Source organism: Notolepis coatsorum, assembly GCF_963971535.1.
Source record: "Notolepis coatsorum genome assembly, chromosome: 3".
Lineage (NCBI taxonomy): Eukaryota > Metazoa > Chordata > Actinopteri > Aulopiformes > Paralepididae > Notolepis > Notolepis coatsorum.
In genome coordinates, this window is record NC_140167.1 from 57736101 (window position 1) to 57759695 (window position 23595).

Sequence of the window (23595 nt, forward strand, 5' to 3'; positions counted from 1 at the left end):
GCTGGAGGATGGGAAGGAGGGGGCAAATCACACACACAGATTCTGGGGATGTCAGAAGCTGAAGGGGTATTGGGAGGAGATAGGGGAGGCAATGATCAGAATATTAGGATACGGGTTACCACAAACAGGACTGGTGCTTTACTTAGGAGACCTGACACACAAGGGAATACAAGGGGGGGACAAATATTTAATAAAGATAATGTTGATAGCGGCCAGAAAAGCAATAACAAGACTGTGGTACAAAGAAGACCCACCGACAATAGCACAATGGGTAGGAATAGTGGAAGAGATACAGGATATGGAGAGGATAACACACATGCTGAGTTTACAGGAAGAGAAATTTGGAGAAAGATGGGGAAAGTGGGAGGATTACAAGGGGAACGAAAACGACATCACAGAGGAAGAACCAAATACACCACAAGAGGGCAAAGGGTAAAGGAGGAAAGAGGTTCAAAGAGGGTCTCTGAACCCATATCACACACTTAATGTTTTCTAATTTTATTTTTGTTTAAGATATGACAATTGTTTTATGTTTTTTATTTGCTTAAGTCAGTATTTTTCATTTTTAGTCTTTTGGGTATTACATTTTTTCTTTATTATTTATGTCTGTTTAATAGTGTTGTTGAAGTTATTGTATATGTTGCGTTGTGTGTCTATAAATGTTTAATACAAATTTAAGAAAAAAAAAAAAAAAAAACTGTCCTTCCCCACTGTACACATAGAAAACGCTGCTTCTATGCTGTTCCGACAGATCCGGGGGCGTGCCCGGTTCCTAACGGCAGTTTTAGGAACCGGAACCCGGGAGCACTGACCTCTAATTACCAATACGTTAGGCCGTAGGGAGGCAGAATAGGCCCACTACCTCCCCACCGTATTGGGCCGGCACCCCACGTTAGAGGGAGTCGGCGAAGTCCGCCACATGAGATGTGACACAGCCCAGTGGCCGAGGTCCCACATCAATGACCGACTAACCAATTGAAAACTACTGTGGGATATTGTGAATATCCTGATGAATGTTCTCAGCCAAGAAGAGGTTCAGTTAATAACAAGGTTTATTAACCAAACAGATAGAAATGTACAAATAGTAGTTAGAGAGAATGGCTGAGGGGCTCTCCCCAGGTGGTCAGCTGAATGACCCAGGTAGAGAGACCTGGAATGCTGTCGGGAGGAGCCTTATATAGTTAAAAGGGGGGAGGTGACTTGATAGGTCAATTGGGGGGGGGGGGACACAGGATAGGGGATACAGGGGAGGGGAATGTCTTTACATGAGAGTTGGGGGATCAATATATTATTCCACAGTTACTCACTTTTCTCTTCATTCGTGACGCCAATTGTGGGATATTGTGGATATCCTGAAGAAGAAGGTTCTCAGTCAACCGAGGTTCAGTTAATAACAAGGTTATTATTAACTGGACAGATAGAAATATACATAGTACATAGAGAGAATGGCTGAGGCTTGCGCCCCAGGTGATCAGCTGAATGACCCAGGTAGCGACCTGGAATGTTGTTGGGAGGAGCCTTATATAGTTAAAAGGGGGGGGATGTGGTCCCATTTGATAGGTCAAATGGGTGGTGGGGGGGACACAGGATAGGGGAGAAAGGGGAGGGGAATGTCTTTACATGAGGGAGTTGGGGAATCATTATATTATTCCACACTACCTTTTCAATCCAACTTAACAGCTTGGAGAACGGGTACTCCACCGCACGCTCAATACACACAGCTGTAAAAGACGATCAGAGATGTGGAACTCAGCTTAAACCCTCTACTCGTCATCCACTCACATACGAGTCGGGGAGAGAAACACAGCACAGTACCACTGTGCGTCTTTCAACCCCATATTCGAATGACAAGCAGGGCCACTCTGTGTGGGCAGATTGCATCCCCCCTTTGCAGCAGTAGGGGGGGGGGGCTGTCTAACAGCCCATACCGAGGATGGAAACCTTCACCATGTCCCCTCCCAAATCAACCGATCGGGAGACATGCGTGGCATTGGTCTGAATTACTCCACCTGTTTTCACAGAAAACGGGGGCAGACCCCTTAACCAGTCCCTATTACTGGGACCGGAAAATCTACCTATTTTGCCAACAAAATCCAGAACGAACTGATTTTGGCTTTTGTATCACAGCAGAGCCAGAAACAGGGCAAGACGACTTTTACTCTTTTCTTAAAAGAACCTTGAATAAACAACCCGAACCGGGGAGGTGCGCACGCAACTCCCCTGGTTGCTAACGCCAAGGCCAGCAAGGGTCCCCATATATCCGCCGACGGATAGCGGGGAACCCTGTCTATGCAAAGGATAGATATGTAAATACAGATGTAAATACCATACGTCACCGCTGACCTTCTCCCAGTGGGAGTGGCAACGCGGCGTGTTGTCCGTGCTCATGGTTGACCAGAGGAGCTGGATGTAATATATTTAATGAATAAATATAGTACAGCCCCCCACATCAGGCCTTCTCCTGGGGGAGAAGACCGATACGTCATATACCCACATGAACAGACTGTAAAGGACCCCCTACAGGTATAATGCCGGTTCCAATTTGAAAACATGGGACCAGACACCGCCCGCTGCCTCCGGGCTGAGCGCCACCGGATCCAGCGGCCTTACCATTATTATAAATAACACAGACTGTAGGGTCACTGACAGTCTATTATCAGACACAGTCAGAAATCATACCAGGTAAGGCGGTCGGGTGGCGTAGTGGAGATTGCGCTTGTCACCAATGCAAGAGGCTGTGGTCTCGACTCCCGGAGTTAGCATTGCCTGTGGCTTGGGCCGATCGTCATACTAACTCGTTTGGCTGAGTTAGGGGGAGGGAAGCCGTGGGTGGTAATCTGGCGTTGTGGACAGCGACACCTACAGGTCAGGTCTGGGCGCCTGCTCAGCGAAAGGCAGGAAGTGATGAAGGCAGCGTGACCTCCCACGCGTTACAGTTCCCTTGTACCGACCAGTAGGGGGAACATGCGCACAACGACCAGGTAGGGGAGGGGGGGAATTGGCATAACGACTAAATTGGGGGGGGAAAGCATAGAAAAATCAGGCAAAAAATATATATATATAAATAAATAAAAATAATCATACCGGGTATATTCTTATGGGGGATAAGACTAAAACGTCATATCCAACACACACGATCAAGTACAATGCCCCCACCGAGTGTAACGCCAGTTCCTGTTCTTCAAATAAAAAGAAACGGAACTCCAAGCACCGCTCGCAATTCTCCGGGCTAAACGCCAGGAGGCAGCAGGGTCAAATCACATTACAATAATAATAGAATCGGTGGGGCACTTGACCAAACCCAGTATACCAGACAGTCATTTTACATTACTGAAAAAGGACCTGCTGACGGAAAAAGCACGTTCTCGCCTTAGACACGCCACCATTTCACCTCCCAGAGGAGAGGTAAAATGGCATATTCCATGGGGGATATGACTAAAACGTCATATCACAACCCAACCCACACATGATTAGGTTCAAAGGCCCCCACCAAGCGTAATGCCAGTTCAAGTTTTCAATAGAAAAGATGGAACTTCAAGCACCGCTCGCAGCCCCCCGGGCTAAATGCCAGGGGGGAGCGGGTTCAAAGCGCATTACAATAATAATAGGATGGAGGGCCACTGACCAAATCCAACACACCAGACAGTCACTTTTCTCTACTGAAAAAGGACCTGCCGACGGAAAAGGCCACATCAGACATGGTAACGGAGGAATAATTGCACGTCTGTTGAACAGAACCCACCGGTTTCACTCTGGCTTTTTTATTACAAAAAACCCACGTAAACAACAACAAACATCGCATGTACAGTGCAAAGAATAGAGGAATTATGTACAACGTGGGCGAGAGGGGGGAACGCTTTCCATTATATTATCGCGCAATACTAGTATCGCGTTAACGCAGCACGTTAACGCCGTTAACGGCCCAGCTCTAATACAAATATATATACATATGCCCAAAACCATAATCCGCCGCCGTCGCGTACATAACACGAGCGGGAAGTGTGGACACACGGCATGGCCCCGCGGCACCTCACCATGTTCAAAAACAGGTGACACAAGGCGCGAGTCGCATGATATAGTGATTGAAAATTGCATCAACAGATCGCAGAATGGGTACAAAGCAGCACGCCTCAATACACACAATTGTTAGGGGGATGCAGACCAAGGAAAATACATTACAGTCTTATTTACCCCAGCGTACCTCATTCACAAGATACCAGACAGTCAGAATTCATACCAAGTATATTCTCATGGGAGATAAGACTAAAACGTCATATCCAACACACACAATCAAGCCACTGTATGGCACCACATCAGACATGGCAACGGTTTTCAATCTGCCATATATATATATATATATATATACATACATATACACACATATGTCTAAAAACATAACCCCCGACGTCGCGAAAACACGAGTGAGGAGTGAGGAAACTGCACAGCCAAGCGTGGTACTTCGCTGTCAAAGACAGGCGAAATACAGTGCGAGCCAGCATGACATAGATTGCAATGACCAAGAAACACACAGCAGAAACTGACGGGTGGGGTCCCTTCTCCACTCGAGAGAAAGGACACACACACACTTCAGGGTTACACAAGCATCGCACTACACCTGGGGCTGTTGCTGTACACCTGTCGCTCCGTGTCTGCCTCCACGGCGTGCGCTGCTCTCCCCGTATCTGGTGATGACGAGGCCCAGGGAATCCTCCTGTTGTCCGGGGAATCCCTCTGCTCGAAGACGCGCCTCGCCCTGTTCATACTGCAATTAACCCCATCACGCCACGCGGGAGTAAAAAAGCATTTCAGAGGGGAGCACGCCAGAGAAGACAACGAGTCTCTCCCCTGGTTCGCCACAGCATACCGGCAGCCCTTTGAAGAGAAGCGCCGGTCTGCTAGGAAAACTCTATAACGAGCACTACAGCGGCACCCCAAGCGCTTCCCTTTCCGAACGCACCGGGGAAGTCCTGAAACAAGGACTTCGGTGGTATATCCATACAGCTCTTATCTAACTAACTAACTAACTTCTGTTCCAACTGCCGAAGGCCTGTGAGCACAACGCTTCATTGAAAGAATGAGGAAGGGGGAGTTGATCACCACACCTGGGCTATATGCTGGCCGGAGGTGGGCGTGGTCGCCTGGTCGGGCAGATGAAAGGTGCATGTGAGAAGTTTCAGTTGACGCGCACAGGCGCATGAGTGTATCCCCATAGGCGAAGCAGAAAAGCGTAGCCAATGAAATATAACTGAACGTTATTGGCATATATTGGAGCGCAGTTCGTTTGTGTCCCCTGTTTTGAGCATTAAGCAACAATCAGATTTGAAATCAGTTTCAAAATGGCGTCACTCTGGCCAGAATAATAAACCTACTGTACATGCAGTAGATTTCATTATCTGTTCTTATGCACGACTGGTGATACTAAATTCAAATTGAACTTGGGCATTTGAAAGATAAGATTTGGCACAATCCATAAATGTGCGAATTGGCTATAATAAGGTCATTTATAAGCCTCCTATTCTATATTCTATAATAATATTTCAAATGGCATCCGGATGGGAGAATTCAGTACTGTATCTACAAAACCTTCTGTTTAATCATCTTCCCTTTATTCATTTCCTTTGATTTTTTGTACACGTGATTTCAAGAAGGTACTGAATGTCTGGTCATTTTTAGCATGGTGTTATTCATTGTCAAAGATGCAAAGAAAAATCATAATTCATATTCTCCTTTGTTTCATCACAATTTAAGCAAGCCTAGTAATAGACACAATATTTCTGACACTGGGAATACATTCACTGAGGTCCATAGATGTCCCTAGATACCAAGAACATGCAAATGGACCTTGTAGAAGTGGAGCAATATTCCATTTACTTAGGTATGTATTATAGGCGGATTTTCAGAAAATAGGGCTCCGGGCTTAAAAAGAGGTATCACAGGTGATTGCGTTCTTGAATAGGTCTGAGTGATTTTCTCAACCATCTAAATGAATCTGAAGCATACTGTATGAATGAGAAGTGAAAACATGTATACTGTCTCACGTGAATCAATAATGTCCCTTCTCTAAACCTTATCAACTGCAATTAAAGGAACACTTCAATATTGTGGGAAATGCGCTTACCATCTTCTACAGAGTCAGACAAGAAGATAGATACCAATTTCCTCTCTGTATGTTCAATAGAACGCTATCCAGATGCAAGCTAGCCTAGGTTAGCACAAATGAATGGAAGCGGATACAAGTGTTCCTTTATTAATCCCCTTGGGGAAATTCAGGTGTCATGGCAGCATAGGGGAGGGGGGAGGGGAGGTATGGGCAGAAAAGATAATAATAGCAATAGTAATAATAAGTAAGTAGAACATAGTAATAATGAGTTGAAAGGCAGAATTCAATCAGTAATAATAATGATAATAGATACATATACAGACCACTAGCCTAGATTAAAACTGCGGGAGAGGTGTTTTTGCCCAACAGCTAGGCTAGCTGGTCTGTATCCGCTTCCCTTCATTTGAGCTAAACTAGACTAAGATCTCTCTTTGTCTCTTCCGCTTTGTTTTTCCTGTCAGGTGTCATCAGTTTAGCTAGCAACATCTTGGTGCTGCTCATGTTTGTGAAGTTCAAGGAGCTACGCAATGCCACCAATGCCATTATAATCAACCTGGCCTTCACTGACATCGGTGTGGCCGGCATCGGCTACCCCATGTCTGCCGCCTCAGACCTGCACGGCAGCTGGAAATTTGGCTACACGGGTTGCCAGGTTAGTGGAACGTGTGAGTCCTCTGTGTTTATTGTCCATCTGTGTCAGATATAGCAAGTTGCTAGCGCTGCTCCATCTTAAGCCTCCTCCTGAGCAATTGAAGTGAATGGGGACCATTTAGAGTTCCAAAACGGGCATACAATTATAATCAAATCTCATCCTCTACCCTGAGAGCTGTGTGTCCAGATTTCCACTGACATGGAGAATGAGTATGTCTACTGTTCCTTTAAGAGGATTTGTTACATAACCTAGTATTAATGTCGTAACAGTGCAACATCACTTAAGACAACAACACTGGGTCTATCAGTGGCCAATTTAGGACTAAAATATTCCAAATTAATCACCGCCCTTCCAGCTAATCCGAATCGAGTGATCACCCAGCCCACCCAAAATTTCACATACTGTATTCATTCAAAAGGTGTAAACATTGTCCATTAATAAATAGTTATCAAGTTTTACATTTAGATGTTATGCTCATGTGACCAACCAACCCAAAAGTAATTCTACAACGCTGTCAGACTCCTGCCACAGCAGGGCTGCTGTAAACTGGTTGAAAGCAGACATTCCTAAAGTTTACTTCTTCTGTGCATGCTACACATTTGGATTCTTTTAGGAGATTATGGGCTGTTTTGTGACCCTTTGTCATTTCAGAGTGTTTAATGCACCACATGACGTGAGATTAATCTGGGGACTCGGGGTGGGGGCAGATTGGATTGTAGACTGTTTTAATTCTGGCCTTTTGTTGCTACAGGCCAGTATCAAAGTTCAGTGGCTTTATTTAGAACATGGATGGTGTGCCTTGGATGAACCCCTGCCATCTAATGTGTCAATAGAGGCCTTTCACAGAATGTTTAGAATGCTGAATAAAATTCCTCCATGTTATAAGAAACAACAGTTGCTAATGTATGTGCAAAACAATAGTAGCTACAGTATGTGTTGAGTATGCGAGAGAGAGAGAATTACTGTTGCAATGGAACAGTAATAGCATGCCTTTCCTATGTTTTGCACTGAACAGGCATTTCCTTTTGAAAATGGTTACCAATGGTTATGGGCAGCCATGCTGGAAGTAAGATAACTAAATAAGAACAACATTCTATTTGTTCACTTGCTTTAATAGGCGAAATGACAATAATCAAACAAGTCATGAGCCGGGGGAAACGTGTGTCTGTTCACATCAGAGCAGTAGCCTAACTACTTCCCTTTCCGGTGCGTGCACCAATATGTAACCGGAGTGCAATATTCCCTATCTCCTCCTGAGTCTTTAACACGACTACAATAAAGGCTAAAATAAAACAATCCTAGAATAGTAACACTGCAACAGCAAACAGTAAACAGCAGAGTCAAGTGCACCAGTTGCGAACCAACAAGTATAACATACAACATGAGCACCATCCACGTAAAGTCAGTCCATAGAAAAGTCACTGTGCCAGGCGGGCACGCAGGTCGCCCTGGCAAACCGGCATAATCCCAATGCCAGCGGCGGCGGCGACGCAACAAAGTCCGGCGGAGACAGAGCCACTGGGGCCACGGGGGCCGGCAGCGGGTCCCGAGCCGGTGTCACCGGCGGGGCAGAGGCGGGCCGTGTCCAGCGCTGAGGAGAGCTTGCCGACGGCGGTGCAGGTGGCAGGCCGGACCGAGGCCCCGTCACGGGCAACCCAGAGCTGCGTGTGAGGCCAGGCAGCAGAGGAATCACGACGGGCGCTGGCGCGGCGACGCGGACTGGCAGATCATCATAGATCGATCGGGGCGGAAGCCGGTCATCGTGAACCGGGTAGAACTTGCGCAGGAATCTCCTGTTCCGAAGTGTGACCCTGCCGGAGCCGTCAATCTTGACCACATACTGATCGTGCTGACGCACCTCCACGACGCAGCCCGTCCTGTCCCACTTGTTGGGGTGGAGCCCTGTCTGGTTCTGCACACGGACCAAGTCCCCCACTACGAGCGGAGGGAGGCGTTTAGTGTGCTCTGCCCAGGTGCTCGCTGTGCGGATGTGGCGTTTGCGGAGGGCCTCCTCCCTCGCTGTCAGTGTCTCGCGCCAAGTCTCATGCGGCCTGTACTTTCCGGGGGCAATCGGGATGAAATCACGTATCGGGCGGCCGAACACGCACATGGCCGGGGAAATCTTCGTGTCTGGGTCAGGCGTATTGCGGTATTGCAGAATCGCCCTTTGCACAGCATCGGTGTCGAGGTCGCCCTTCGGGCCAGTGTTGTCGGTGATCAGCCGTTTCATGGTCTTCACCCCAATCTCCGCACGGCAGTTGCTGTGGGGGAACGCCACTGATGAAAGGCGGTGGTGGACGCCCCATCTTCGCAGGAAAGACCTGGTCTCGGCAGAGGTGAACTCAGGCCCCCCGTCTGACGAGAGCTCTTCAGGCGTCCCGTATGTCGCAAAGGCACGACGTAAGTGGCATATGAGGTCGGGAGCGCCACCTGATGTCCTTGAGACAATCGGCCAGTTCGAGTAACGGTCCACCGTCACGAGGTAGTGTACCCCCCTGTGCATGAAAAAGTCAGAACACACCGCCTGGAATGGGTAAATGGCGGGGATGGGCGGGGTCGGTGGGGCCCCAGGTTGCGAGGGCGCCATCCGGTGGCACTGCTCGCAGCTGTTCCGAGCGGTGCTGATGTCGGCTGACATGCCCGGCCAGAACACAGAGGATTCCGCGCGAGCCGTCATCATCGAGACGCCCTGGTGTGCAGCATGGAGGGTGCTCAGTACCTCACCTCGTAGTGAAGGCGGTATGATCACCCTGTCCTTGAACAGGACCACCCCGTCAGTGGATGTGATGTCCTCACGGTACTGGTGGAAGCCGCGAATCGCCTCCGGCATCCCGACCCTTGACACAGGAAAGCCATCAGCCACCATCTCCTCCAACGCGCGCATATCGCCGTCGCTGCTAGTGGCATCCCTGACACGATCCCATGTCACAGACCGCAATGACTCCAGCCCCGCGGCGCACCACGTCAGGTCACCATCCTCAATGTCGCTGTCGTCCTCCAGCTCAGCTCGGCGCAGGAAAGACAGCACGTCGGTTTGCGTGCAGGGCGAGAGGTGGGTCACCTCGGCGGCGCTGTCGTCTGGAAGGTTCATGAGTGACGGCCGCGAGGTGCCGACCGGCCTGTGGGACATGGCATCTGCCGCCTTGTTCTTCATGCCCGGGACATGGACGATGCGGAAGCGATACCGCAGGGTCTTCTCCTTGAGGTTCCTGAGGCGGGGGTTGGGTATGTCGTCAAGTGCTCTGTCCGCAAGGAGTTTCAGTAGCGGCTTGTGATCGACTGCCACAATCAAGTTCTCGCAGCCCAGTACGAAGTAGCGTGCCTTGTCTAGGGCGTCCGCAACCGCGAGGGCCTCGCCCTCCACAGGCGCGTATCTGGACTCTGCTGCGTGGGTGAACCTGCTGCCGACTAGGGTGATCTTCCACCCGTCGGTGCAGCAGAAAGGTCTAACTGGTGTGCACAGGCAGTGCTTCTGAAACAACCAAAATCCGATGCCTTCCTTCGACCAGTCTGTGGCAAGGCATGTCGGCATGGCCTTGTCGAAGATGCGGACACCGCGCTCGATCTCCTGGACAATCATGTCTTTCGACTCGCAGAATATCTCCTCCAACTCCGGAGACCACTCGAAGCGCGCTCCGCTCTGCAGGAGTTTCCGGAACGGCAGCATACGTTTGGCCATACTGAAGGCGTAGGCCACTTGGTTGACGAGCCCAAACCATGATCTGACGTCAGTGATGTTGCGTGGACGTGGAAAGTCGTGGATCGCCTCCAGGTAGCGGCTGCACGTTCGTACACTGTCCATGGTGATCGTGAAGCCCGCAAAGTCTACCATGGACGCGCCGAAGACGAACTTCTCTGGGTTGAGGATGATTCCGTTCCTGCCGCACACATCCAGCCATTCTATCGCCTGGAAGTAACTCTCCTCGATCGTGTCAGCCCACAGCAGTGTGTCATCCACGCATTTGGTTTTGTTACCAATGTCCGCAACCACCTCGTCGTACCGTCGTGAGTAACCATCCCCTGATGCCATGTACCCCTGCGGGGCCGAGAGGTATTGGTAGCGCCCCCACGGAGTGATGAACGTTGTCTTGTGGCGGTCATCTCTGTGCAGTGGGATGCTGTGGTAGCCGTTCCACGCGTTGAACACGGTTTTCCGTTTCCCGCTCGGCACGCGTCTCGCCTGGTGGAATGGGGACTGCGTGTGGTGGGTTTCGCGGAACGCATGCTTGTTGAGCGCCTGGAAATCAACTGTGCGTCGCGGTTTGCCGTTCTTCTTCACACAGATCACCATGCAGTGACACCACGTCACCGGTGTACCAACAGGTACCTCTTCCAACACCCCAAGGCGAACGTCCTGGTCGAGGGCCGCCTTCACCTCATCCTGCCAGTGTATGGCTATGGGGATGGGGGTGTGATGGGCGACCGGCGTCGCATTCTCGTCGAGCATGAGCATGCTTTGAGTGTATGCCTTGAGTAGGTGCTCGCGTAGGGCCTCCCTGTTAGCTTCAGTCGCCGGCATGGGGAGCGTGGTCGACCTAGCTGGCGGCTCTGCAAGCTGCGGGCAGTCGCATAGTCCTGAGGTTGCCAGATTCACCTCCCCAAGTGTTGGGAAACTGTCGGAGATCATACCCAGATCCACGCAGGCTGAGCGGGAGAGGAATATGCGATCGGAAGAGTCCGTCACATACGCGGTTTGGCGCGTCTCCAACATCCGAGCGCCGTTGCTGTCACCGGAGAATCTGACCACCGCGGCGCCAAGAATCCGAATGCCTTCGTTGTTTGCCGCCTTCATGGTCATGGAGTGGGAATGAGGTCTTCCGTACTCAGGCCCATTCGTTGTGCTACCTTTATCCCGATCAGGCAGCTCTGGCACCCTGTGTCGGCCATGGCGGGCAGGGTTACCGTGTGGGTGCGTTTCGGGAGGTCGAAGCCCAGTGCTCTGTAATCCTCACGCTTGGCAGTGAGGGAGAGGTTAATGTAGGGCTGCGGGTTGGATGTGCGCTTCATCCACTTGTCACACATATCGTCTTATAGGTGGTGAGCGAGGGGGAGCGTGTGTAGCTGGCCGCCCGCGCTGGCCACGGTGAGCGTGCATAGCTCGACAAAGGCTGCCGTCTGCTCGTCGGACACCTCGTTTGTCCTCTTGGACGGGGGCTTGTCCGACCGACCACCCAGGCAGACCTTCTCAAGGTGGTTTTGGCGGCCACATTTCCGGCACGTCTTGCCATATCCGGGGCACTCGTCGCGCCTGGCGCGCCACGGGGGCGTTTTGCCGTGGCCCATCCTGCCACAGTAAACGCACGTTCCTTCAGGCTTGGCCTTCGGTGCCTCAGGCCTGGTAGCCCCTCTGGTGCGGAGATCCTGCTGTTTCCCCCGACGGTATGAGCTACTGACCATATCCGTGCTCTGGGGGTCGAGCAGGTGCGACGCTGAGCGCTTTCCAGACTCCTTTGCTTCGATGTATTCTATCATGTCCCTTAACGGAATATTCTGGTTCCTTTCACCAAGCAAGTCGAGCTGTATTTCCTGGTCTGCGATGCCGCGGGCGATCACGACACGTAGTATTTCCTCTGTGAATTCGTTGACTTGATCGCAACCTGTACAGTTCATCTCGTATTTGCATGTGTCCGCCTGCCCTTTCAAGCGGGCGTGGAACGACCGGATGAGCTCCTCGTGCCCCTGTCGCATGTTAGACAGGGCCACTCGGGCTACCATGATATTCTCCGCGCGGACGGCGAGCGTCTTCATGGCCGCGAGGACATCTGTCTCATCACTGTCCACCAGGCTCCTGCCCGCCGAGCGAGTGAGGTCCTTCCTCAGATCCTCCTCGCAGCACTCTAGAAGCTGTGTGACAACATCGGGCCCGATGAGTTTGGTGCCCCTCTTATATTCACCCCAGCGGGTTATAAAGTATGACCAGGTCTCTGCTGTCCCGGCTAGCGCTATAGAGGGGCGCCTGAGCTTCTCCATTTTGGTATTAGCCCTCGGCGTCCCGGAGGGTACAGCATTGTTTGATTATAAATAAGAACAACATTCTATTTGTTCACTTGCTTTAATAGGCGAAATGACAATAATCAAACAAGTCATGAGCCGGGGGAAACGTGTGTCTGTTCACATCAGAGCAGTAGCCTAACTACTTCCCTTTCCGGTGCGTGCACCAATATGTAACCGGAGTGCAATATTCCCTAATAACCACACAAACATGCCGTGCAAGGCCTCAATTAGTTTACTCTGATGCTATGTTCGTGTAGTTATGCATTATCAAAGAATACCACTACAACTATGTGCATTCACTTGTCAATATGATTTTGATGAAGGTGAGTATACAATATTTAACAAAACATTGTATATATTACCTGCTTAATACGTTGGCTCCAACTGATTTAAATGCCAAATCCGCCAAATCCTCCCCCCTGACCGACCTTTCCATCACAGTCGAGAATGCAGCTGTGACCACGTCCCTGACCGCCAAGAACCTTGGTGTTGTCCTCGACGACCAGTTGAACTTCTCCGCTCACATCGCAGCGACAACCAGAACCTGCAGATTCCTCCTAAGCAACGTCAGAAGGATCCGCCCCTTCCTTACAAAAGAAGCCACACAACTCCTCATTCAATCAACAGTCATCTCCCACCTTGACTACTGCAACGCACTGCAATGGCTCCCCATTGCCGCACGAATCCACTTCAAGGCCCTCTACTTGGCATACTGTGTGGCAAAGGGAACCGCTCCCGCCTACCTCCGGCCAATGGTCTCTAGTAACTACACACCCTCAAGACCCCTACGCTTTGCATCTTCTGGCCGTCTCAGACCCACTCCTATCCGAGCTCCGGGAGGGTCATCAAGGAGAAGCCGCCTATTCTCAGTCCTTGCCCCACAATGGTGGAACGAACTGCCCACCAGTTAGGACAGCTGAAACCCGTCCAATCTTTCGCCATCGAGTAAAGACGCACTTCTTCAACCATTATCTGAAAGAAATATGTAATATTTAACCCTAACTAACTTATTGTCATGCACTTGTCCTAATATACTAACCTACACTGTAGCACTCAACACTTTGATGAACATTGTTACTCAGCTGTGCCCTTCCTCATGACTTGTCGTACAGAACTTGTAAGTCACTTTGGATAAAAGCGTCAGCTAAATGACTAAATGTAAATGTGTGAACCAGAGACTATAGGGACTATTTCTTGTGTTTGTCTCCAGATCTACGCAGCGCTCAACATCTTCTTCGGCATGGCCAGTATTGGCTTGCTGACTGTGGTGGCCATCGATCGCTACCTTACCATCTGCAGGCCTGATATAGGTATCTTTTCACTTATCGCTTATTCATTTAACTGCTTAATACTAAAATAATTTTGTGAGTATTATTTAACCTGTGAATAATGCAGTTGCACATAACACACTGTAGCCATGCCTTACACGATACACTGGTCAACATTTTGGGCAACATGATAGGGCAATATGCTTGCCAACAGGAAATTAAGTGAGACAGAGGGCAGAATATACATTCGAATTGATCTGGGCAACAAGAGGTTGCCATGCAATCAGTACAAACATGTTGAGACATCCAACAATGTTGGCCAGAAAGTTGACCAGTGTATCACCACCTTTAAAGGGGACTTATGGGAAGTGGGTGTTGCGTAGTCTTTGCATAGATTTGTCTGAAATGTTAGGCACTGGGGGAAATTATATATACTTTTCTTCCCTGTGGATGTATAGTCTACACAATCCATTACCCTCCTGAGGAAGACTTGGGTATGTAGTAGACTATCCATGGTGCACGTTAGGTTGAATAACGTTCATGGAGATGGAATATTTCAAACCATGTCACCATGCCATTTTGTAAGAATGGGAAGTAGGGAGGGGATACATGCCTGCAGCATGTAAACAAACTGTTTACAAAATACTTTTATTCCACGCCTTTCTAAAAGCCCTGTGGATTTATTATCTATATAAAACAAAGATTTAAAAAAAGATTACTCTACATAAAAGTGTTATCTATAGCACCTTTAATATATGAGACGAGTTAAGCAGTTTTGAGGAGGGCCCATTCACTGGACTTTTTCAGGGGCCCAGTCATTTCTGTGTCCAGGCTGCTCCCATTACTTGCCCACCTCAGTACAATCACATTCATTTTGAGCCACAAAATGATGGATGAAAATAGAGCCCTATCTCTCTGGAAGTTGAGTTATTCCAGTTTAAAGGGCCCATTGTACTACCTGTACTACACCTCCCCCTAGCTTCTTGAGCGATTGCACATTTGTCGATGAAAAATAAAGTTTTGCAACCTTTTACTGTCCACTGTGACACAAAATATGGTTCCTTTTGGCTGTTTACACACAGTACACATATAAAAACAAACGTTTTACAGCTTCAAAATACATACCGCTACAGGGTGAAGTGTCAAGACACTAAGACAGTATGTCAATTAAGAAGGTGAATTCATCACTGAATTGAATGAAAGTGGTACTACAACGTTACTCTTGAGTTTTGTATCATTTTCCTCTACAGGACAAAAGATGACCACGCGGTCGTACACCCTCCTGATCGTAGCGGCTTGGCTCAATGCTGTGTTCTGGTCCTCCATGCCCGTAATAGGCTGGTCTGGCTATGCCCCCGACCCAACTGGAGCTACTTGCACCATCAACTGGAGACAGAACGATGCGTGAGTTACTTTCTATATGTTAATGTTTTAGAGTCTCTCAGATTCTACAAAGATTCCCCACTCCAACATGAGTTTCAAGTTCAAGTTTCTTTAATAGTTGTCATACAGAAGTACAGAATACTTTTATACAAAATGCTTCTTACTGTTACGCTCCAGAGACTGCTAGACAAGATAAGTATGAAATAAAATAAAGTAGCATGTAAAAAGAAGTAAAAATAGAGGTCCCAGTGTTCAGTATAGACATATGTACAATGTTCGATGCAGACTAGAAGTAACTGAGTTACCATACAATATACAATATACTATGCAATATACTAATATACAATACTATATAGTGCAAAGCAGAAATGGGATGAGGTACAATTTAGGTACAATTTACAGTAAGGTGTACGAGTTGTAGTGCAAATCCTTTACCAATAAATATAAAGTGTGTTTAGGTGATCTAAAGTGTGGAGAGTGGGTGCTGCAGTGTGTTGTTTGTTTAAAGTGAGTGTGTGCATGTGGATGTGTGTGCTGTGTGCATTTGATGGTTGTTGCATAGTGTTTATTGTTCGTTGAGCAGCCTGATGGCCTGAGTCTTTCTGTGCTCGCCTTGAGACTCCGGTATCGCTTGCCTGACCGCAGCAGTTCAAAGAGGCAGTTGTTCGGGTGGCTGGAGTCCTTGATGATTCTCTTAGCCTTACCCCTGCACCGCTTGTTGTAAATGTTCTGGAGGGTGGGAAGCCCCCCTCCAATTGTGCGTTCCGCTGAACGTGTCACTCTTTGTAGTCTGCTTCGGTCTTGTGCAGTGCTATTCCCAAACCAGGAGGTGATGTTGCCAGTCAGGATGCTCTCTATTGTACATGAGTAGAAGTTCTTAAGGATCTTCTGACTGACTTGGAACTTCCTTAGGCGCCTGAGGAAGTAGAGGCGTTGTCGTGCCTTCTTCACAACACTGTCAATGTGTGTGGTCCATGTCAAGTCCTCGGATATGTGGGCTCCGAGGTACTTAAAACTGTTCACTCTCTCAACCGGTGCCCCGTCGATGCTGAGGGGGCTGTAGTCCTTGACCTCCGACCTCCTAAAGTCCACAATCATCTCCTTTGTTTTGCTGACGTTCAGGGAGAGTCTGTTCTCCTCGCACCATCCCGCCAGGACCTTGACCTCTTCCAGGTAGGCCCTCTCGTCGTTTGCAGAGATCAGGCCCACCACTACTGTGTCGTCAGCAAATTTGATGATTGCGTTGTTGCTCCGCTGAGCCACACAGTCATGTGTGTACAGGGAGTAGAGGAGGGGACTCAGAACACAACCCTGACACATTTGACCATGATATTTAATATGCACTGTTAGTACATAGTGTAAATTGTTAGAGTTGTTCCCAATTACAAATGCATTTCCTTGCACTGCCTTTGTGGAGCCATAATATATTCTAGTATTGCTGAGGTGTGAACCAGGTCTGAACCAGATTGTAAACATAATTTGGGTGTAAGAGCACTCTAACCGTAACCCTCTAAGCCTAACCCTCTAACCCTAACCCTTACCCTCTAACCCCAACCATCTAACCATAACCCTGACCCTCTAATCCTAACCCTAACTCACACAAAAACAAAATCAATGTCACATTTGTCTATGAAGCAGTTCCATATTGTACACCCATGAGGATTCTCTCAGCTTTAGGAGTGAGTGGTGCATGTTCACAAATACTGACCAAACCGTTCAGATGATCAAAATCAGATAAAAATCGCAGCTCTCATGTTAATGTGGGAACGACAGTAGCCGTGTTACAGTAATCATGTACCATTATACCAGTCACATTATCATCACTGGAACAGATTATGCACCAAGGTTTACCACAGACACTGTTACTCGGCTCTTGTTTACTCTTCACAGCTCCTTCGTTTCCTACACGATGGCGGTGATCGCCGTGAACTTTATTCTGCCTCTGGCCATCATGTTTTACTGCTACTACAACGTATCCGTCACCATGGCGAGACACAAAGCCAGCAGCCGCCTGGACAGCATCAACATAGACTGGTCGGACCAGATGGACGTCACCAAGGTGAAAAGCGAGAGAAAGAAATGTAGGCTTGGGATCTATGTATGTGGCTAGGGGGGCCCTAGGGGTGCAACGGTACATTGTGACACAATACGTCGCAATGCAAAAATGGTTTGCGATGGCTGCGTTCTGTTATTTACAATAATGTATGTTTTTCATTGTTTTTCTCTTAGCTTATTCATTCTGCAGCCATTTGTAACGCTGTTCTAAAAAGATTTAGTTATCTATATTATATTTTCAATCATATTAATTGTGTGTACATTTATCAGCAAAGATCCAGGAAGATAATAGCTGGCAGAAATGTTATATTTAATTTCTTATTATGATGGAATGTATACTTAATTTGCTTTAAGTTTGCACATGTTTCTTTATACTTAACCATGGCTGTTACATGTTTTACTTGCATTGCTGTTCTTTGTGGTATATACTGCTAGTCCAGTAGGTGGCAGCAGTAATAGACTATGGACTGGATGTGAGAGTTGATCTGGAAGGAACCTTTGTATCAGGCACTTGGCAGGTTGAATTAAGTGACACATTACAACATATTTCAGGTTCAAATTCAGTATAAAACAACAGTTTTATTTAGTCTTTAAAATAGAGAGAATTCTTGATTTCACTAAAAGAGAATAGCTTTTCCTTAGAGAAGAAAAATGTTGGTCCATCACACATATAATAATAAGTGTGAAATCCCAGGACCAGTAGGTTGCTGAACTTAACAAAGCGTTAAGTTAAAGTGGCTCAGGAGATAGAGCGATTGTCTGGTAATCGGAAGGTTCCCGGTTCCATTCCTCCCGGGCAGCATGGCGAAGTGTCCTTGAGCAAGACACTTAACCCCTAATTGCTCCCAATGTGCAGGTTGGCACCTTGCATGGTTGCCTCCGCCGTCGGTGTGTGAATATGTGAGGGAATGGGTGAACGTGAGGAACAGTGCTTTGGATAAATGCACCATTTACCATTTAACAAAGCGGTAACCCAGTGTTCCTAAATGTTCAGAGTGGTTGGTGCTCAGATTGATTACAGATTGTCTCTCTAATTGCTCTAAATATCTAGTAAGGACTTTTGATAAAATCATATCTATAAAATATGACAATGTGAGCCATTCACAATTCTAATCTTAAGTCAGAGCTTAGTGGGGGGATCATTGACAGGGAAATCAACCATATCTTCTTGTGAGGTTTAAGCAGTTGTGATCTGTTTATTCCAGGACACTAAAACTATTCTATGGTCTGCTGCTCTGTGTGTGTGGCCGGCAGATGTCCATTGTGATGATTGTCATGTTCCTCGTGGCCTGGTCACCATACGCCATTGTGTGTCTCTGGGCGTCCTTCGGGGACCCCATGATGATTCCTGCTCCCATGGCCATCATCGGTCCACTTTTTGCCAAGTCCTCCACCTTTTACAACCCCTGTATTTACGTCATTGCCAACAAAAAGTGAGATTTTCCCCCTACTTGTTACTTTATCATGATACAAGATTCGTTTCTTTGTATGTATGTATGTATGTATGTATGTATGTATGTATGTATGTATGTATGTATGTATGTATGTATGTATGTATGTATGTATGTGTGTGTGTGTGTGTGTGTGTGTGTGTGTGTGTGTGTGTGTGTGTGTGTGTGTGTGTGTGTGTGTGTGTGCGTGTGCGTGTGTGTGTGTGTGCGCGCGTGCAGGGACATGCACAGGACTTTAGAGGGGCAGGTGCTCAGAGGCTGAAAAGGGCACTACACTTGTGTGTATATATTAACCGAGCGCGCAAGCACGATTTTTAAGGGCCCTTTTCGGGCGGGGGCCCCCTTTTTATGCTTTTTGGGGGGTTTTGGTGATCAAATATTGAATATTGAACTATAATAATCAGTGCAGGAGCTCACTTATCCTTGAAAGACACTTTTATCACTGACTTAAAAGGCCCATACATCACCATAAATGTTCAGGGGGGAGGGAATAAGTGCTTACCCTACAGACCCCAAGAAGTGCTGTATATTCTGTATTGTTTAATATAAATGCATTTTTTATTCCAATCCCGATTTGTATTTGAGATTCCCAAATCCCATCGGACTTGACTTCTTCGTGTCCCTCAATGAGTGTAATACCAGCATTCAACTGTATGCGCCACAGCGGTTTCCATCATCATCATCATCACCACCCACGCTATGCATAAAATATATAGGTCCGCGGAGAGGCACGGTGAGGAGGCCGTGCAAACTGCAATGGAATATGGGGCATCTCTCTCTCTTTACCTAATATTTTGATTCTATCCTGACATTTTTCAGTTGGAAGGGCAGTCTATATGCGTAACGTGTGTATGTCTGTATAATGTATATATATGTGTGTATGTATGTATGTCTATATTTATGTTTGTGTGTGTATGTATGTATGTATGTATGTATGTATGTATGTATGTATGTATGTATGTATGTATGTATGTATGTATGTATGTATGTATGTATGTATGTATGCATAGGCGCCCACTTAATGGAGCAGAAGATGCGGGTGCTCTAGGACTATTGAACTTGGGGGAGCAAGCTTGTCTTTTTGCTCCCTCACTTTTTGATCATATCATATGATATAAATATCCCCCCCCAATTTATAAATCTTATCGAACCATAACTACGTAATTTCAATCAAATTAATAATACGCAATGACACTTAATAGCAAGTTTTTAAGTTTCCAAAGATTGTGTGACCCCCCACTTTAATGGTTTGATCCAGTGCCCACGGGCGTTTGTCGGCATGACGTATACGACATGTTGGGGGAGGCGGCTTTTTCGAACCTTTTTCGAAATTCAGGCTGGATATTGGATAACATTGTGACTCGTGAGGATTATTCTTCGGCGTTTACATTAAAATGGAGCAAATCATCACGTAAGTCGAACACTGTGACTGTATACTAAATGCGCAAACAGATTGAAACTGAATATTTCTCGTATGGTGAGCCTCGGCGCTGAACCGAGTGAATCCAGAGATACGGGATGGTGCGCACTGCGCAGGCGCTGTGATCACCCAACGACGGAAATAATGCCGCTTTGAGCAGTTTATAAAAAAAATATAAAAAATATTTATTAGCAACGCCGAGCTTTCAAACCATCCCGTATCTCTGTGCGAACCCCTCGTGCAACTGTGAGCACCTTTGTAATGTCTCTGTGATACTTGTATAACGAACGGTTCGGCCAGAACCAGTCCTTCATGGTAAATCTAGGTTGGTTTCCCATTGAGGAGCAAGTGACTGTGGATTCACTCGGTGCAGCACAGACCCTGATGTAAACAAGACAAACGTCTTTCTCTGGTCTGCATCCCCTTAACAATTGTGTGTATTGAGCCGTACTGTATTTTACCCATTCTGCAATCTGTTAAATAAAGTTTTCATTCATTCAGCCGCCGCGCTCACTGGGGCTATTGATAGCGTCAATTAGTTGTTGTTGTTACTTGTTGTTGGTGCGGCGGATGTGAACAGGGCTGGAGGGGCTTTGGGAGGATGGGAAAGTTATTATTATTATTATTATTATAATAGTAATTGGCTATCATACGTGCCTAGCTAGCGTTAGCTAAAAGAGCCCTCGCAGTGAAGTTATTATAGCTATCATACTGCAATATAAACTGAGTTTTATAGTGAAAAGAGCAGCTTTATTTTGGTCAAGATTGAAGGCTCTATATTGCAGGAAATTGCACATACAGGTGTTCATTAAATGTAAAAAAATCTGCCGTGGAGGGGGTCGTGCCGGACCCCCTCCAAACCACCCCTTGCAAAAAAAAAAAAAAAAAAAAATTTAAAAAAAAAGAATAAAAAAAATACTTGCACCCCCACTTTCAACTATAACTAGGCGGCCATGTATGTATGTATGTATGTATGTATGTATGTATGTATGTATGTATGTATGTATGTATGTATGTATGTATGTATGTATGTATGTATGTATGTATGTATGTATGTATGTATGTATGTATGTATGTATGTATGTATGTATGTATGTATGTATGTATGTATGTATGTATGTATGTATGTATGTATGTATGTATGTATGTATGTATATATATGTATGTATGTGTGTGTGTGTGCGTGTGTGTGCACAGGCATTTGATGTTAATTCCATAAGACTGAATTGTTATAGCTGTATTTAATGATTCTATTCTACTCACTGCCTATGAATTGTTCCTTCAGGTTCAGAAGAGCCATCATAGGATTGATCCGCTGTCAAACCAGGCAGCGGATTACCATCAATAACCAGGTTCCCATGACCACCTCCCAACTCCCTCTCACCCAGTGATTTATTAAGGACTGCTACAATGTTACATACAATATTATTATTATTGCTACAAAAGATGTATGGATCCTTGAGGATGGGACAAATGTGACTTCCCGATGAGCAGGTTGGCACCTTGCATGGTTGCCTCTGCTGTGTAGTAAAATACAGAACATTTACCATTTGTGTGGTGGGTGGTTGTGGTGCTTTAGTGGCTTAACCTTTGCTAGCCAGTAGCCAGCCCCTTGTAGTGCATGCATGTGCCACTGAGTGTACATACACTGTAGGATATACGGTGCACATAGTTGTTTACATAAATTATACATATATCCCGATACCCCACTGGCATGTATCCGGGTCTGGCTTTAAAGGTGGTATAGATAAAATCTTTATGTAGAGTAATATTTTAAAAATAATAATACATCCACAGAGCTTTTAGAAAGGTGCAGAATAAAAGTATTGCTTCCCCCCCCCAAAAGATATTCATTAATAATGACTAATGATTAGGGATGTCCGATATTATCGGCCGACCGATATTATCGGCCGATATCGGCAGTAAAATGTGATATCGGAAAATATCGGTATCGGTTTAAAAAAAGAAAAAAACAATAACAATATTTGTTATATATATATATCCAGTGAAATTATTAGTTACCTGAAATTATTCCGTTTTTTGGGGTGGGAAACCCTGCATATATCGGTATCGGTTGATATCGGTTGATATCAGTATCGGAAATTAAGAGTTGGACAATATCGGAATATCGGTATCGGTAAAAAAGCCAATATCGAGCATCCCTACTAATGATTGATTATTGATTAATTTATCATTTGAAACATTTTGGCGGGTCCAAAATGAATGTTGCTGTTTACATGTTGCGTGCATGTATCCCCTCCCCACTTCCCCACGTGGAATGCACCTGAAAAAAAGGAAAACTCATTAGCTAAAACTAGCTTAGCATTGCAGCTCAGGTCCTCCAATGTCACCAGTTTCAGTGCATCAAAGCAGTCTCCTTTAGAGTTAGCAATGTGGCTGGGGGGGGGGTCTTGACAGGGGGATACAAGGTCAACATGCCACATACAGTAGAAGTGTTACACACCATCAGAACACTGGGACCCTGAAGATTAATTTGAGATGCAGCATAACACATGTGTCAATATCTTCTGTTCATTAAGGCTACTATGTAATAAACATTGTTTTTGAATTTTGCCTATTCATTATGCTATACAAGTAACATTATGTGCAATAGGTTGCTGCAGCAAGTTATGTTAGTTACACAGCTGTGGTACACTATCAAACCATGTTTGACCACTCCAAAAGACCACATTAAAGGAACACACCAACATTATGAGCTTACCGTCTTCTCAGACAAGAAGATGGATATCGATTTTCCTCTCCTGGAGTTTTATGCTAGGCTAGTGGTCTGTATCCACTTCCATTAATTTGTGTGTGGTATATTTCTGTATCAAAATGTAATTCCCACAAGCATTTTCAGCTACAGGTCGGAATTCTATTGGTAAGGAGGTATAGTCAGTTAGTTGAATGAACTAAAATCTAAAAGGTGTCTCTCTGGGAACGATAGAGTTTACCAGAGGGCACACACTATGTAAATACAACAGGACTCGGGTCTGCAAGACACAAGAGACCAGAGACTGTATTTAAATCTATAGGAGCTTGGGTCCAATCTAGCCTACTAAAAGTTAACATTTCAATAGATGGCTTTGTTTACTTTAAGCAGGACCTGAAAAGGGCTTGCTAGGTAAACAGTAAAAACAGTAGACTAATGATTAAATCTTCTCCCCCGCTCTCTGTAACAGTCAAAGCTATAGAAATCAACAGGGCCCTTTGGTTAGTTGAACAAAGGGCTGGCACAGATGCCTAACATTAGAATGATAACTTCCCCCAAC

General features: G+C 46.4%; 1 protein-coding gene across 2 annotated transcripts in view; it reads left to right on the forward strand.

Annotated features, from left to right (window-relative positions):
• The window catches only part of rrh (retinal pigment epithelium-derived rhodopsin homolog), a 111058-nt gene extending 88869 nt beyond the window's left edge, over nt 1-22189 (forward strand). For both annotated transcript variants that reach the window (XM_084309847.1, XM_084309846.1), the window contains 6 exons: nt 6562-6752; nt 13957-14056; nt 15265-15418; nt 17288-17456; nt 18707-18885; nt 21609-22189. In XM_084309847.1, the coding sequence (XP_084165973.1) occupies nt 6600-6752; nt 13957-14056; nt 15265-15418; nt 17288-17456; nt 18707-18885; nt 21609-21714 (861 nt within the window). In that variant the 5' untranslated portion in view covers nt 6562-6599 and the 3' untranslated portion in view covers nt 21715-22189. The remainder of the gene's footprint in view (nt 1-6561; nt 6753-13956; nt 14057-15264; nt 15419-17287; nt 17457-18706; nt 18886-21608) is intronic.
• The last annotated feature ends 1406 nt before the right edge of the window (nt 22190-23595 follow it).